Source organism: Marmota monax, unplaced genomic scaffold (assembly GCF_021218885.2).
Source record: "Marmota monax isolate L192 unplaced genomic scaffold, Marmota_monax_Labrador192_F-V1.1 WCK01_AAM20220418_F8-fsc00197, whole genome shotgun sequence".
NCBI classification, from domain to species: domain Eukaryota; kingdom Metazoa; phylum Chordata; class Mammalia; order Rodentia; family Sciuridae; genus Marmota; species Marmota monax.
The window spans coordinates 3,212,501-3,230,220 of NW_026694815.1; the positions used below are offsets into that span (position 1 = coordinate 3,212,501).

General features: G+C 32.2%; 1 protein-coding gene across 13 annotated transcripts in view; it reads left to right on the top strand.

Annotated features, from left to right (window-relative positions):
• Pcm1 (pericentriolar material 1) overlaps positions 1-17,720 on the top strand; it is a 93,347-nt gene that overhangs the window by 54,372 nt on the left and 21,255 nt on the right. For 10 of the 13 annotated variants that reach the window (XM_046425944.2, XM_058573122.1, XM_046425943.2 and 7 more), the window contains 5 exons: positions 2,389-2,747; positions 8,149-8,313; positions 11,080-11,136; positions 13,356-13,528; positions 13,840-13,971. In XM_046425944.2, the coding sequence (XP_046281900.1) occupies positions 2,389-2,747; positions 8,149-8,313; positions 11,080-11,136; positions 13,356-13,528; positions 13,840-13,971 (886 nt within the window). The remainder of the gene's footprint in view (positions 1-2,388; positions 2,748-8,148; positions 8,314-11,079; positions 11,137-13,355; positions 13,529-13,839; positions 13,972-17,720) is intronic. The other 3 variants (XM_058573123.1, XM_046425949.2, XM_046425950.2) reach the window with 1 other exon arrangement.

The following is a 17,720-nucleotide window of genomic DNA, read 5'->3' on the forward strand; positions in this document are numbered from 1 at the left end:
TATCTGCTGGTAACCCTGGTCTAAGAGTAGTAGTTCAGAATTTTGGTCCAGGATATTCTGTGAGATTTAATTTGGAAGGATATGACCTGACCCATATAGTGTTTTGTCCTTGATTTGTTTGTCTGTAATGTTAAAAAAGTTCACTGTTCATTGACTTAGGACTAGAAAGTAATGTTAACTACTGGAGGATACTTGTTAAGTGATGGTCCATTTATTTGACTCATAGCCTCTGATTAGAATCAGTTTCTAAAGATCATTCAGATATAATATTGACTACTAATAGAATCAGTCACTAGTTAGGATTTCATTTTCTTTCTCATATTTATTTTTTAAAGTGATACTTTTCCCAGGTACAATTTCTGACACAAATAGTGTGAGAGATTAGTTAGATTGGCTCAAGATAGTCATTTTCTTTAGGCATTTTTATAGCTACATAAATAATATTTTAATAATAATGTTGATCCCCAGAATTTATTTTCATACAGCTGGTGAAAATCTTACAGTGTTTTTATTATTAGTTTCAGGAAAAACTTTATATTCTGTCAGAAACATCTCTTAAGATTTGCTGTCCAAGTCCTTTAAAAAAATTCACATTGCCAGTTGCAGTGGTGTAGCCGGGCAAGGTATGATGTACTCCTGTAATCCCAGTGATTCTAGAGGCAGAGACAGGAGGTTTACAAGTTGGAAGGCAGCCTTACCCGTTTAGTGAGATTGTCCTGAAATAAAAAATTTAGGAAAAGGGCTAGGGATGTAGCTCAATTGTAAAGTGCCCCTGAATTCAATTTTTAGTATTCCTGTTCCCCCAAAATTCACATTCTATTTACTTTTAGCTATACTTTTGGACATGTCCCAGCCTTTTAATTTAGCATTTGATACTAATTGTTATGAACTTTTAGGGATTTTATTTTAACTTGATTAACTAAAAAAATATTAGCATCCCGACTTTGTAATCACCTCTAGGAATCCTACAATTAATCTCTTGGACTTTGTGGACTCTTATTAGTTGGATTAACCATTTTTTCCTATTAACTTTGATGTTGTTCTGTGAAAGTATTTTTTTTTTCATCAAAACTGAATATGCGGGGAGGCTGGGGTTGTGGCTCAGCGGTAGAGCGCTCACCTAACAGGTGCGAGACTCTAGGTTCGATCCTCAGCACCACATAAAAACAAACAAACAAACAAATAAATAAATAAAATAAAGGTATTGTGTCCAACTACATCTTAAAAAAAAAAAAATGAATACGGTGTTTAATGCACTGTTGCCATGAATCTCCATCACAGTCAGTGGGACTTCATTCTAATGCATTTCCCTACTTCATTATTATCAATGTTTATATATATATATATATATATATATATATATATATATATATATATATATACACACACACACACACACACACACACATACACACACATACATATAAATTATTCTAAAATTATTTTAGTTTTGTATTAAGTATTTATATTTTTAGGACAGATTTGGATATCTTATTTTAGATATTTTTACCACCTCTGAATAGATAGAACTTATCTCCTAAAATCTCAACTATCATAGGTTCCCTGAATAACTATAGAGATAACAAGTCAGATAAAATTTTTAGTTTTGAGCTAGGGTCAGAGAACTTTTCCTGTAAAGTTGCTAGGTTAGTAAACATTAGACATATTACCCTGTGGACAGTGTCTCCCAAACTGTTCTTTGGAACACTGCTGTCCATGCAAGTTCTATGATAAAATGTTGTAGAATTCTTGCTCACTATTACTCTTAAGACATTTATAAAGCACACTGACATATTAAAACTTCTAAGAAATTCTACATACCTATATTAAATTTGTTTTGCCTTTTTCCCCCAACTTAGATGAATAGTGAATTTCTTTTAAATATTAAGGGATGCCAGCATTCAGCAAATAAAATTTGGGAAATGATACTAGACCAACAGATGTAGGCTATACTTAATGAACAGAGTTTAGTGACAAACAGAGTTTGTTTTCATAAATTCTGGTTATGTTAGAAGTTCTTTAGATAAAAAGAGATCCATGTATGTTCCCGAACCCTCTGCTACAGCTCTTTTTTAGTTCCCTGAACTTTTTTTTTTCCTTCTGTGTCCCATTTTGCCTTAATTTTGCTTTCCTTCTTTCTATTATAAATGCTAGATCTTTGATTTTGAGTTTTTGCCAGTAAAAATGGTTTAGTGAGAAGAGTCCAAAATTAAAGTTTCAAGTAATCCATAATATGTAGTATTTGCCCATATAATGCATATTTAATGAAAACATTTTATAGCCTGTTGAAGATTTTATTCACCAAAATCTCCTTAGTAAACTAGTTTTTGAAGTTTTCAGTTAATAAATCTATAGTGTGATTTCTAAATACTTGTTTTCATTGGTAAGGAATCAGAAACAGCCTGAAGAGGAGGTAGAAAACATTAGGACGCCATGGTCGTATGACCAAGAAGGAGAAATAGGAAAACCATTTATCAAGACTGGATTTGCAGTGTCTGTAGAGAAAACTACAAATAGTAACCGCAAAAATCACTTAGATACAAGCAGGAGAAGACGCCAGTTTGATGAAGAATCATTAGAAAGCTTTAGCAGTATGCCTGACCCAGTAGATCCAACAACAGTAACTAAAACATTTAAGACAAGAAAAGCATCTGCACAAGCCAGCCTGGCATCTAAAGACAAAACACCCAAATCGAAGAGTAAAAAGAGGAATTCTACTCAGTTGAAAAGCAGAGTTAAAAATATTGGTAAGTATTGCAATTTGTTGAATGTTGATTGGCATTAGTGTTGGTAACCTAACAGTCATTTTTAGTTATCTTTATTATTTTTTTCCAAGAGTTTAATGTAAATATTTTATAACATATCATACATTGTTTTTTTGTGCTTCATAAACATTAGTATGTTTTCTGCATATATGGTTTCTGTGAGCTCACTCAGAAAGGTGTTCTCCAAATTTTCTAGGTTACTGAAGAATTCCCAAAATGTCCTTGTTTTTACTCTTTTCTGTCTTTTGTTACATCTGGTCCAAGCATTCCACTTTTTGTAACTTGTTAGATTTTTGATGGTTTCATTTAAAGAAATGAGGACTTATAATTATGTTGTAATTTTTGAATATCACACAAATGAATCCACTGTTAAAACAGCCACTGTTAGTCCTTCAAGAACAAACAAACAAAGAACCAAACTGATATTTTATTGAATCTTGCTTTTGAGTATCATACTAAAGTTTTCTTCATAGTGCTACTACATATACCTTTTAAAAAAAAATAGGTTTTCTTTGATTTTTTAGAGAATTTTCTGAAGTCAAGTACTAGGTTAAAAATAGTTTTTATTCACTAAAATCTGGAATATTATAGCTAAGGGATACTTCCTCACATTTGCAAGGGATTCTTTTTGTTTGTGGTTTTGAGGTTGTTGAGTTTAAGGAGATAATATTTGATACTTCAGAATAAAGTATTCTAAGCTTATAATAAGGAAAGTTTGAAAAAATTATGTATAACTGCTGACTCCCTCTCTTGGAAGTTCATAAAACAGATACACTAAAATCCCTGGGAAATCTTGTAGTAAAAACAATATACTCATCAACTTTGGTAGCATTCTTCTTAATCATTTTTGGGTGATGGGAACCCTTAAAAAAGCCAGCAAAACCTATGGATGTAACATAAGAGAATGATTGCAATTTTTTTTTGGGGGGGGGGGTCTTAGTAATTCATGCATCCTTAATCCTTGGCTCCTACGCCTTCCCTCATTGAAGAATCTATCTAATGGTCAAACAAGCAAATTTGATCAGGGATGGCATTTTTCTTAGTGTATTCTTGAAATAATTTTCTAGTAATTAAATGTTCAAGAGCAGTGGATTTATTTTGTATATTAACCAGTGCTGAAACCATTCAGACAACTACTGTGCTTTCTTCAAGATTACTTTTTGTGCTACCAGATAATGGCATTTTGAGAGAGGCCCTTCGAATAGTCATATAACTTTATTCCCCAAATGCCTTGCTCCCATAAAAATGGTTTATTCTAGCTTTCTCTGATACAGCCAGGGGATTCGAGAGTGCTGGGGCAATGATTTCTTTCTTTTGGTAACAGGGATTAAACTCAGGTGTACTTTAGCATAGAGCCGCATCCCCAGCCCTTTTTTATTTTTTATTTGTTTGAGACAGTGTCTCGCTAAGTTGCTCTGGGCCTTGCTAAATTCTGGGCATTGATTCTTAGACTTTAATGTTTCACACAAGACTCCTTCAGAATCTGTTTTAATTGCAAATTCTAGTTCACGTAGCCTGGAAGGATCCTGGGGGTCTGCCTTTCTAACAGACTTGGGTATTACCAATATTGATCTGTGGAGCACACCTTGAGTAGCAGAGTTTTAGAGAACCCTTGCCAATTTAGGGCCATGTCTCCCTAAGCCTAGAAATATTGATGCGTTTGGAGTTTTTGTAAACAGCTTTATTCTGAGAAATTTCAATTCCATATATATATAACATAATCTTTAACTTTAAGGCAGGGGTTGACATTGTCATCTTTATGCTTTCTTCCTTCATATTTAAGTTTACAAATGCCTGCCAAAACAAACTTTTGTATTTGTTCAACAAGCATTCAAGACCCTCTGTTAGTGAGAGTACCACTTTAATCACACATACAAAAATAAAAGATTCAATAACAGAATCAAATAGTATCTAGCACAGTCAGATTAATATGTAGCAGAATCACATTAGTCAGCTAAATACTTGCTATTCAAAATGTGAGATATGGACAAGCAAATCAGCATCATCTGGGAACATAAATCAAAATGGAGGTTTTGGGCACTCATATACTAACAAAATCATACACTTTGTAAAATTATGCATTTTACCAAGATTCCATGTATTCTGTGTGAAGATACACACATGAAAGTCTAGAAGTAGAGCTGGAGTTGTGGTTCAGTGGTAGAATGCTTGCCTAGCATGTGTGAGGCACTGGGTTCTATCCTCAGCACCACATTTAAAAAAAAAAAAAAAAACTACAACAACAAAACAAACTAAATAAACAAAATAAAGATATTGTGTCCATCTACAACTAAAATTATTTTTTAAAAAACAAAATCTTGAGAAGTGCTGAGATAGGTCATTGATTGATTTTTTTTTTCTGTTTGGAAAGGAAATGGCCAACAGTAGTTACAAGAAAAGGATGCTTTTTGCATCTTAAAAAAAACTAGTAATGGGGTCAGACGAGAGAGAAACTTTCCAAATCAGAATAACAATAAGAATGTAGAATATAGAATTGGGATGAAGCATGCTAACAGGAATTCGGAAAGGAAAAAAGCATATTACAAATAGACCAGCACAGTGGTACTTAAGTTGCTATCTTGAGACAATTGAGACAGCTAGTTTACTGTCCCAAACTTACTAGACTTAACTGTTTATATATATATTTTTTGCACTTATTGATATTCTTTCATTGAATGGAATGCTAAACCTTCACTTATTTCATTCAGATGGTGGCAATTATTTTAACTATTTGTGAGGCAAGAATTTACAAATTATATAAAATTCATTTTCTCTGCTTCAGTTCAGATTTAAATCTTATGAGCTGAAGGTGATTTCCTGCTTTGCTGAATTTTTCAGTTATCGGATATTTGGTGACACTCTACCAGGCCAGTTTCCTGTTTTGATATTCTTGAGGGGGAATAGGTCCATAGTCTATATCTTCACCTCTTCCTTCTTTTCTTGGAAAATTGAACAGACTTGTTAATGTACTGACTTCAGGGTTCTATTTATGTTTTTATGTCTTTCCTCCACCCTCTCTTATTACTCACATTAAACAGATGTAAAGAATTAGGCAAGCCAGGCACAGTGTTGCGTGCCTGTAATCCCAGCAGTTTAGGAGTCTGAGGCAGGAGGATCCAGAGTTCAAAGCCAGTCTCAGCAAAAGAGAGGTGATCAGCGAGACCCTGTCTCTAAATAAAAATACAGAACAGGGCTGGGGATGTGGCTCAGTGGTTGAGTGCCCCTGAGTTCATTCCAATAAACAAATAGATAAATAAATAAATAACATTTAGGCAAGGGAGCCTTTTGTGGTGGTGCACGCCTATAATTTCAGAGGCTCAGGAGGCTGAAGTAGGAGGATCACAAGTTCAACTTAGTGAGACCGAATCTCAAAAAAAAAAAGGTAAGGTAAGGCCTGAGAAACGAAGAGTAGTCAGAGATGCCAGCTCCCTTGTCTCACACTTAAAAGAGGAAAACTGAAACAAGAGGTGCCAAATGGCAGTTGTAACCTCAGTGGTAGGACACCCTATTGCTGAGAATCAGAGATGTACTGCATGCAGTTAAGGCATTTAATAGTCTGCAGATGTCCCCTCAGGAGTGAGGTAGAAAGATTTCATGTTTCATCAGAACCTGAGTGGCAATGCAAAACTATCTACTAATAGCCTCCCAGGGAGAGAAGACAGCAAGTAGGGAATGATCACATAGAAGCTCTGTATTCCAAGAGGGTCACATGATTTTCTGCCATGAATTAGATTCAGCAGTGGTTTAGTCCTTACATCTGGTATCCTGTTTTGAAACATGTAAGGTCTTTAAGGGGCCATGGCTAAGCCATTTCCCTTCAAAGGAGGGCCATATAGAAGTACTATTTCTTCTAATTATATGAACCACTCATACTGAGAAAAAAATGGAGATAGAGGAAAGAGTAATGAAGTGGTGTAGAAGATCACACCCTTAAAGTAATGAACCTCATGTATTATTCTTGCTGCTGTTACACTAGCTGACCTAGCCAGTGTTATTCTGTACTGTTAACATTCATTAAATTCTTCTGCTGCTCCTGGAGGATTACTATAAAGTGCTCTCCAGTTCAATCACACGTTAGTAGCTCAACTTCAGAAATCTAGCCTTTGATATTTTAAATTTGGGTCTCATATATAAAACAATAGTTTTTTCTTCTTTCTTTATAGCATCTTAGTTGTGGTATGTTTCATGTCACATTTTTGGTTGTTTGGGAGGGAGGGTTAGCTGTATATATGTATGTATTTGTATTTCTTTCTTTTTTTTTTTTTGGTCCTTGTATGTATATCTTTTTTAAAGTACCTAGTGGGGTTCCCCCAGAGATAATTTTATATATGCTAAGTAACCTGCATTGTAATTTCAATTTATTTAGCATTTTTTCATGTGATTCAGTATTAGCAATCAAAAGCTTATTTTCATTTATAAAAACATTCTTGTTAGAATAATGTGCTTAAATGGTTTTTTCTTCAGAGCATTGTGTGCTATTAAATGACACCACCAACAATACTTTCAATTATGTCATTCTATATAATAATGTGGCAATCGTTCCCTTATTTCTGATGTGTTTTATGTGAAGATCATGGTAAGGCAGCCTCAGCAAAGTCGAGGCGGTAGGCAACTCAGTGAGGCCCTGTCTGGGCTCATGCAAAATGAGTTTGGGGATGTGGCTCCATGACAAAGTGCCCCTGAGTTCAATCCCTAGCACCAAAGTAAATAAATAAATAAAATCTAGTAAATATGAGGGTTTAATATATTAGCCAATACACATTTTAATTCAGTGAAGAGAGGATTGGTATAATCAATTACCTATGTAAAACCACAACAAAAAAAAAATTGAATTCTTACCTTGTACCATATAGCAAAATGAATGTGGGCGGGGAAAAAAATACATAGAAGGAAAATGTAGTAGAATATATGTATAACCTGCGGGTGGGTAAGTCTTTTTAAACCAAGTCATTTGCATAAAATATATAATAAATAAGAAAGGCAGACATATTTGACTAATGCCCAGTACACTTTATTATGGATATTTATATAGATTGAATATGATTCTTGTTTTTCCTAATACTGAAAACTTGTTAACTTGGAGTCCGGTAGAGCATTTGGTGGTATAAGGTCTGCCTTGTACTATATTTTGAAATGGGATAAAGTCTTTAATGCAAGTGTCAAAAGCTAGTGAAGTGTTTATTACTATTACCCTATGCTTCCAAAGGTTTCTGCAAAGATAGCTCCAAGATAATATTAGTGTATTATGTTCAATTGATACCAGGCCTTCATAGAAACTATAAATTGAGTTACTTGAACTATTTCACTATGGAAATCGATTTCTCTTTCACTCTGAGTTGCTGCAACTGGTAACAGCTATAACTTTTTTTTTTTTAAACTAAAGGATATGAAAGTGCCAGTATGTCTAGCACATGTGAACCTTGCAAAAGTAGGAACAGACATTCAGCTCAGACTGAAGAGCCTGTTCAAGCAAAAGTATTCAGCAGAAAGAATCATGAACAGCTGGAAAAAATAATAAAATATAATAGGTCTACAGAAATATCTTCAGGTATGTTCTCTTCTTAAATTTGCTTTAATTTAAAGAGTTCTTCATCTTGGATTTGAAAAGCCTTATTAAAGCAAGTTTTAAAATTACCCTATCTCATTTTTATCATGTATGAGATTTTATGTAGTAGAGATTATGGTACACATTTCTTGATATTAAGAAATATAAGCTGGAAATGCTTTTGTGTTGTGTAATGATACTTTTTGACACATTTTAATAAACTTATTCCTAAGCAAATCATGAATAGTTGACATTAACATGGAACTCCCAATTTGAAATTCCAAAATCTTATATAATTAAAAGCTTAATACAGGGCTGGGATTGTGGCTCAGTGGTAGAGCACTCGCCTACCACGGGCAGGACCCAGGTTCAATCCTCAGCACCACATAAAAATAAAGGCATTGTGTTGTGTCTGTCTACACCTAAAAAATAAAATTTTTTTTTAAAAAGCTTAATACAAAATCCTGTTATTCCTCTGCTTACAACTTTGTCTTTACCATGCCTATTGGATAAAGTATGAATGCCTTAATTTAACATATATGTCCATTGGGGACTTGGTTCCATCTTGCCTTTCCAGACTCATTTCTCACCACCTTGAACTTTATTCTTTTAGTGACTGGGATCTAAAGTTTTCTCGTGGCTGTTAACACTGTTTCTTACCCTACCAGTTGTACTTTCTGCCTCAAGTCCTTTTTTGCCCTTTATAAGCCCTTTTTAAAAAAAAAAATATATATATATATATATTTATTTTTTATTAGTAGATGGACACAATACCTTTATTTTATTTTTATGTGGTGCTGAGGATCAAACCCAGGCCCTCACACATGTTAGGCGAGCACTCTACTGCTGAGCTACAACCCCAACCCTGTAAGCCCTTTTTAATGCTAGACTCCTACCTAAAATTTTTATTTGGGACCCTGAAATTTTATTTGAATTCAAGCCAGAATAACTTCCATTTCTCCTTTTTGTTTCCATTGGAGCCTGTATAAACCTACTTTGTTGCCTATATAAAACTATTTTGTTGCCTGTATCATATTATGTAATATGTACCTACTTAAATATCTTATCACCTTTCCAAGTTCCTTGGCAATGGATAATTTACGTCTTAAATTCCAGCATAATACCAGATACGTGGTTCAGTGGAGTCATATATGTTTACCACCATCTTAGTTTAAATAAGTACTAGTACTTTTCTGATTTATAAAGACGTCTCAAACAAATATGGAAAGGGAGTCAGGAATTATAGACTAATATGTTAATAAGGTCAGGTGAAATTATATATATTATGCTTTATTCTTAAAATTTTTCAAAATTGATGTATTTTGTTGTTTTCAGAATTTTTTACATATCATTTGAGACTTATAATGCTAAGTTGGCTTTGTTTCCATTTTTTGATGAGGAATCAGGGTACTGTCTTTTCTATCACTTATAAAGAACTAGTAATATAAATTGGTACAACTTTTGCAGAAGATTTCAAAAGTTATATCCTTAACCCAGTAATTGTTCTTATTGGTACCTATTTTAAGGAAACAGAATGAAAAAAAATCAACATTTAGTGTTGTTTGAACAGTGTATGATTCCTTCTATATGTAAACAGAAACGTGAATTTAAAAAGACTGGAAGAAAATGCATCAAAATGTTAATAGTTTTCCAGGTGCAGTGGTGGTGCATGCCTGCCTGTAATCCCAGCAGCTTGGGAAGCTGAGGCTGGAGGATTGTGAGTTCAAAGCCAGCCTCAGCAAAAGTGAGACACTAAGCAACTCAGTGAGACCCTCTCTCTAAATAAAATACAAAATAGGGCTGGGGATGTGGCTCAGAGGTCAAGTGCCCCTGAGTTCATTCCCCAGTATCAAAAACAAAAACAAACAAAAAAAACTTAACAGTTTAATCATCTTCTGTAAGTTCTAAGACTTTTAATAATGAGTACTTATTACTCAGGTTTAAAAAAAAAATCACATTTGCTTGTATTTTGAAATTACTTTCTGTAGCTCATATTGTTAGGAGATGATAGTGCTGAATTTTGAAGCATTAAGTTCAGGTTCCTTTTAGCAAAAATTATAGTTCTATTGTTCCTGACCCAGAATTTTATCAAAACTTTACAATTTTCATCTCCTTTTATTTTCTTTATCAAATAGTGACATCTTTAAAGAGTAAACAGTGGGTAGAAGTTGGGAAGGGTACTAAATTGAAAGGCATTACTTAAATCATTGATAGTCATAGTGGTACTTTAGACCTTATTGTCATTTGAAAAAAACGTAATGCTTGAATTTTGGTGAATTTAACAATGTTCTGAGTAGTATAAATTAGTACTCCCTTACATTCCCCAAAAGAGATTTTTTTCATTTTAACCATTCTCTAAAATATTTTGTACATTGTATACTAACACTTGTTATTCTACCCATATTATGTGATTATTAGAGTGTAGTAACTGCTAGTATTGGATTATGCAGTTTTTTTCTCTTATAGGAGTTATATAGGAGGTTCATCTTAATGTGTATGCTTCATAAAAATAAATGATAAAAGTTTATTAGGATAGTCATCATCAGTCACAGTAATGTAAGTTTATAATAGTAAACCTTTTGAGATTTTCCCTAATGAGATTATTTTTAAATAGAACAATAAACCATACCTTGTGATAACATTTCACTTTGGCAAATTTTTTAAAATTTCGCTTAATTCTTTTTTTCATTCACTTATTCATATTATAGACCCTGTCTTTACTACTCATACACATTTTATGTTCATCCTTATGTCTGCCCTTTCCTACAGCACATGCTAGGAGAATACTACAGCAATCTAACAGAAATGCATGCAATGAAGCGCCAGGTAACAATCTGCTTAGTTTTGGTGTCCACTTTTGTGAATTTTTTCCCATTGGTCCTAAAATTCTTAGTTATGTTGTTCTGATTTTTTTTTTTTTTTTACAATTTAGCTTAGTGTATGTTATTTGACTATTATAAAAATGAAAAAGTTAATATTCATAAAATTCTGAAGTCTTTTATTTTAAATTCTTGATTGGTAAAATTGGCTGCTTTTCTTGTTTTACAGTTAGTGTATGAAACCTAATCAACATAGTTATAAGGGTAATAGAAACTATTTTTGAGATTTTAATATTTTAAAGTTACTTATTTTATATTTCTTGAATATTTCAAAACATTAATATTTTTGAAACAGATATTTTTATATTATAGTTATTTTTTATCACCAGTTAATATCTATTGAAAAATAAGAAGCCATCAAACAAAACAACTATGACAGACTGTGATAAAGATACAAGATGGAAATTAGAAAAATTCAAGAAAACTATTTTGCTCTGTAAACTATTTTGGTTAAATATGGTTCTTTATGATTTAGCATTGTTAATATTCTTCAACTCCTCCTACATGAGTGAAAAAATGAAAGACTTTTTGAACCTTTAGGAAACTGTAAAGGACCCAGAACTGACAAAAAATATCAGTGGTAATTCCAAAGAAAAGAACTCTCAAAATAGTATAAAATCAAAATAGGATCAGAGAAACTGGACCAAGATCAGGGACTTTCCTAGCAAAAGCTAATTAATTATAATTAATAATCTAGGAGGAGAAATTGGCATACAGTTTCCATCACTGTAGAAGGGAAGGAAGGATAATTCATTATGTAGAAATAATTTTTTAAATTTAGAGTGACAATTTTATCTCATATTGATATTAAAGATGTCATTAAACCCTTTGTTTTTTTTACCTTTGAAAGAAACATTTTCAAGATCAAACAACTATGATTAAAGAACAGGATAGTATATCAAATCATATTTGGAATTTTACTATAAGTAGAGCTTTCTTAAAGGAAGTTTTGGTTTCTGCTTATAGTAAATGTCACTTTTATAATATGTCACATTTGAACATTTTAAAACTACTAAGAAAACTTCAGCATTTCATTTCATTTTATATTCATGACTATCTGAGGCAAGATAGGAAAATTGCATTTTTGTATTACTATTATTTTATGCTTTCAGAAATTGAGACCTGAAGTTGTTCAGTTACTTACTTAGCAGAAAGTTCTTCCATTAGAGCACATTCCTTTTGCATTTCCTTATCTCTCTCTCTCTCAGAAATCAATTAAATTCATGCTCTTTACATACTTTTTGAAAGCATGGTTCTCTGAGGTATTCCTGATTTTTGCAGAACTTGAGACTGGCTTCTTGAAGTTCTAGTATTGCTCTATAAAGTTTACAGAATTTGCTAGCTAGGAAAACCACTTGGAGATTTTTTTTTTCCCCCTCCAGAGAGAATTCAGTGGGAATAGTTCCTAGTTAAGAACTGTTAAAATTAAGAGTATGACTGTGTACATTTGAGAGTTATCATTTCATGTTATCAACAAATACATATAGTAGAATTGTAGCTTAATGATAGAGATGCTGAAATTCGGGGAAACCAAAAACTTCAGTTAGGTCACTGCCTGCTTCAGTTAATACTGAGAATGTAAATAAAATACTGTAGTAAAATTGATCTGTTATGTTATAAATTTAGTTATTTATCAGTATAGCACTTTTCGGAATTGTAGATGAAATTTGAAAATTAGTAAACCTAATAACCATATAGACCTTAAGATAGTAGCTTTTGTTAGCAGTTCTCAACATTAAAAATAAACAGATTTTCTTTTCTGTTATAAAGTTCATATTAGCAAAAAACAAGGCAGATTATTTGAACTTATTTCATTCAAGTGCTGAAAAATTTTTACTGATTTTTTTTTCCCCATGAAGTATATAAAATTTTCCAAATGTTTTTTATTGAGAAATAAATGGGGTTTTATATAGTGATTCATGTTATCCATGAATTTCAGTATTTCTTTAATATATAGTGTTGATTTTTATATTTTCAGATTGTTTTTGGTAATTTTAATCTTATTTTTCTACTTGAAATGTCCTGCAACAGAAATATATTCTAATTTTTAAGAAATCTAAAGCTTAAAGTAAGGACATAAATGAAAAGAATTGTTATGAAGATATTTTATCAGTATTAACTTTCCTGATTTTTTTTTTTAACTTCCTGATTTTTTGTATCTTCCAGAAACTGGGAGTGATTGTTCTATGTTTGAAGCTTTGCGGGATACTATTTATTCTGAAGTGGCTACTTTAATATCTCAAAATGAATCTCGCCCACATTTTCTTATTGAACTCTTCCATGAGCTTCAACTACTTAATACAGACTACTTAAGGCAGAGGGCTTTATATGCATTGCAGGTATCATTCTTTTTCCAACCCTATCTATTATCACCTTACTTCATGATAATGTCTGGTTACTTTTTTAGACTGAAGCATGTCCTAATTCTACATGTATTTTGATTTGTTTTTCTTGACATTTTATTTAAAAATTATTGTATAGCATAAGTGGATTATAGATAGTCTTTGTAATTTTGCCATGTTTCATCTTTAATGTTATTTCTTACACTTAACCTGTGAGATAAGAAGTACTATCTTTATTTTTCCATTTGTAAGATAAATTTGGAATTAAGCCTTATGTTTTTTCATAAATATTTTATTTCTTTATTTAGGATATAGTATCGAGACATATTTCTGAAAACCATGAAAAAGAAGGGGAAAATGTAAAGTCAGTGAACTCTGGTACTTGGATAGCTTCAAACTCAGAGCTTACTCCCAGTGAAAGCCTTGCTACTACTGATGATGTAAGCTGATAATAATTAGAAAAACATGGACATAATTTCAGTATGCGGTGAACAAAAGTTAAATAGGTTGTTGTCAAACTGTGAATATGTGTAATATATTCAATTTTTAGCTTTTTAAATTTTGTTTGTTTGTTTGTTTATTGGTTGGTTGGTTGGTACTGGGGATTAAACCAAGGGACTCTTAACCACTGAACCATATCCTTTATCCCTTTTTATTTTTTATTTTGAGACAGGTTTTCGCTAAATTGTTTAAGGCCTAGCTAAATTGCTGAGACTGGCTTTGAACTTGCGATCCTCTTGCCTCAGCTTCCCACATCACTGGGATTACAGGCTTGTGTCACTGATTCTGGCTTAATTTTTGCATTAAAAAAAGAGATGAGTGTAATCTATTACTTTATATTGAGGGTGAAATAGAAAATACAATCAAAATATGTTGGGAAATACCAAAATATTCTGCATAAATGATAGATAATAACATAGGAGCTGATTCGTAACAGACATCTAATAAATGCAGCTCGTGTGCCTTCAAACATTGAGTAAACCAATCACAGTAAAAACCCTTGCTTAGTACAGGATAAATCAGGTCTTTTGGTGAAAAAGAACCTGGAAAAAAGAAAATCATCAAGGGAAAATGTAATTTAATGTATTACATTTGTTAAAAAAATTTTTTAACCTTCATTTAATTTGTTTATTTATCTATATGCAGTGCTGAGAATCAGACCCAGTGCTTAACGTGCTAGGCAAGTGCTCTACCACTGAGTCACAACCCCAGCCCAACTTGGAGAAATTTTTCAATGAAGTAAAAAGGCCCTGGAAAAGTAGAAGAGTGTGAGGAGCATGATAGAAAATAGTACTTAGTGTGCATAATTTTGATGGAATGACTTAGGTAACAAAATCACTACCATAGGGGGCTAAGGCTGTAGCTCCGTGATAGAGCACTTGCCTAGCATGGGTGAGGCACTGGGTTTGATCCTCAGCACCACATTAAATTAATTAATTAAAGTTATAAAAAAATTCTTCAAAAATTGCTACCATACTAAGGAGATAATGTACTAGGTATTTTTGGAAATAACCTATTTAAAGTGTCTTGATTCTATTATAAAAGTTGTATATGGTCCTGGGATAGCAAATACACTTTTTCTTTCTTTTTTTTTTTTTAAGGACAACTCTTAACATATGAAGATTTGATTCGCAAATATTTGCTCTAGGTAGAAAGTTGGAATCATACTATGGTGTTGAAATATTAACACAAAGTCTTTTTTTAATATTTTTGTAGTTTTAGATGGACATAATACCTTTAGTTTATTTATGTTTATGTGGTGCTTAGGATCAAACCCAATGCCTCACACATGCAAGGCAAGTGCTCTACTACTGAGCCCCTAACACACAGTTTTTTGAGAAGATCTTGATTTTTTTCCTTAAGATTATTTTATCTCTTCTTCAGATAGACTAAGTTCCTTAGAACTATTGTGGACTTTTTCTAATGTTTCTCTTTAGCTTAAACTCCTGTTGAAAACAATACTTCTTTATGTATTTTTTTTTTCTTCTTAAAATCTTTCTCCACTAGGATCTAACTTCTAAGCTATTGTTAACAGAAACCTGTGTCTAAAACTACATGGTTTTCATTGACTATACAATTCACATATAAATTAAGAAGTACGCCTTTGGATAAATCATTATTATAGTTAACTGAAAATGTGCCCTCCTTTTTGTGAATTATATGCATAAAAATAGATTAGATTATATTAAAGTTTATTGGACATTGTAATAGTTTGGAAGAGAATGCAAAGTCTGTTCTAAAAGATCTTTTTCAGTAATTTTGTATCCCTAACTCTAGTACCTCTCCTTATTATCCAAGTTTCATATTGTCATATAGGCAGCATTATTTTCATTTATTTTGAAAGATTTGAGCACATTGGTCTGCACCATCAATAGCAAATTTTGAAAATTGGACTAAATTTAAGATAAAGTTAAGTTCACAGGATTTTAAATCTACAGTAAAATGTAAACAGTGTTCTACTTAAATAAGTAGGGACTTGAAACAAAAAGCTTACAATTTTAAAAAAAATAATTAAATACAGTTTATTTACTTTTTCTTTCAAAACTTAAATTCAGCATTAATGTCAATATCTTTCTACCAATGTCATTTTACCGGCAGCAACACATCATTCAGTGTTTACAGCAGTTTCCTGTAGGGACTTTTCTGCTATGATGGTAACTTAAAATAAAAGATCAATAGCTAGTTATTTTTAAGAACATGGAAAAAACATACTTTTTGAATGTTTCAGTCAGAATATAAATGAGACATAAATAACCTCTCTATCACACTGTACACAAAATTAATTTAAAATGACAGAGTCCTATAAAAACTAAAACCTATAAAATCTCTCTAAGAGGAAATGGGGGAGAATCCTCCCAATGATATCATTGGGGGAGAAACCCCAATAATAATAGACATTGGGGTTTGGGGGGGATTTTTTGTCATTGTATGTTTGCTTTTTTTTTTTTTTTTTTTTTAATATTGGGGATTGAACCTAGGAGTACTTTACCCCTGAGTTTCATCCCCAGCCCATTTTATTTTTTGAGACAGGGTCTTGCTGTGTTGCTAAGGCTGGCCTCTAACTTGAGATCCTCTCGCCTCAGCCTTCCAAGTTACTGGGATTAGAGTAAATTCCCAGCATGTCCAGTAACACAAAAAGGACTAACTATAGAAGAAAAAAATGAAAATTAGGTTTTATAAAAATAAAACTTTCTGCTTTTCAAAAGGTAGTGTTAGGAGAGGCTGGCCTACATAGTAACTCTACAACTTCATTATAAGACAACTTAGTAAAAAAATTGCCAGGAAGTTTTAACAGATGCTTCAAATTACTAGCATGCAAATTATAACTGTATGAGATACTACCTCACACCCACTAAAATAGTTAAAATTTAAAAGATGTGACCATAAGAAGTGTTGGTTAGAACATGTAACAACTGAAACTCTTTTATACTGCTTGTGGGGAATGTAAAATTGCATAACCACTTTAGAAAGAAGTTTGGAGGTTTCTTTTAAAGATGAACATAAATTTGACATATGAACCAGCAATTTTTCTTCTAGGTATTCATTCAAGAGAAGTGAAAACATATCCACAAAAATACTTGTACACTAATATTCACAGCATCTTTTTAGTCATTATAGCCTCAAACTGGAGATGAATGGATAAACTGATATATCCACACAAGGGAATACGGTGGATAAAAAATACAGCAGTTAAAAAATGACGAACTTCTGAAACACAACAATTGGGGATTAATTTCAGAAACACACTGAGCAAAAGAAGTACACTAAAGAGTATTCACTGTATGTTCCATTTGTATGAAATTCTAGAACAAGCAAAGCACATCTGTAGTGAAAGAAATCATATAATTGGGGTACAATGGGATTGATTGTAAAGAGGTACAAAGGAAATTTCTGGGCTGGTGGAAGTGATCTTTATTTTCAGAAAACTGTTTATAGAAGTGTATCTTTTGTCATTATTCCTCAAATGGTACACTTAAAGTGGGTGCATTATTGTATGTAAATTATATTTAATAAATAAAATACTACTTTTAAAAAATATTAATTATACTTTTTTGTTTCTTTTAATATGAGACAATGTTAAAGTAAGGTACTTCATATTGTTAGAGTTTGGAGATAAGAGAATGTCCATAAAGATGTAGGAATAATTTAAATTTTAATTAAAAGTTAATTTTGTCAGTTTAGAATTTTT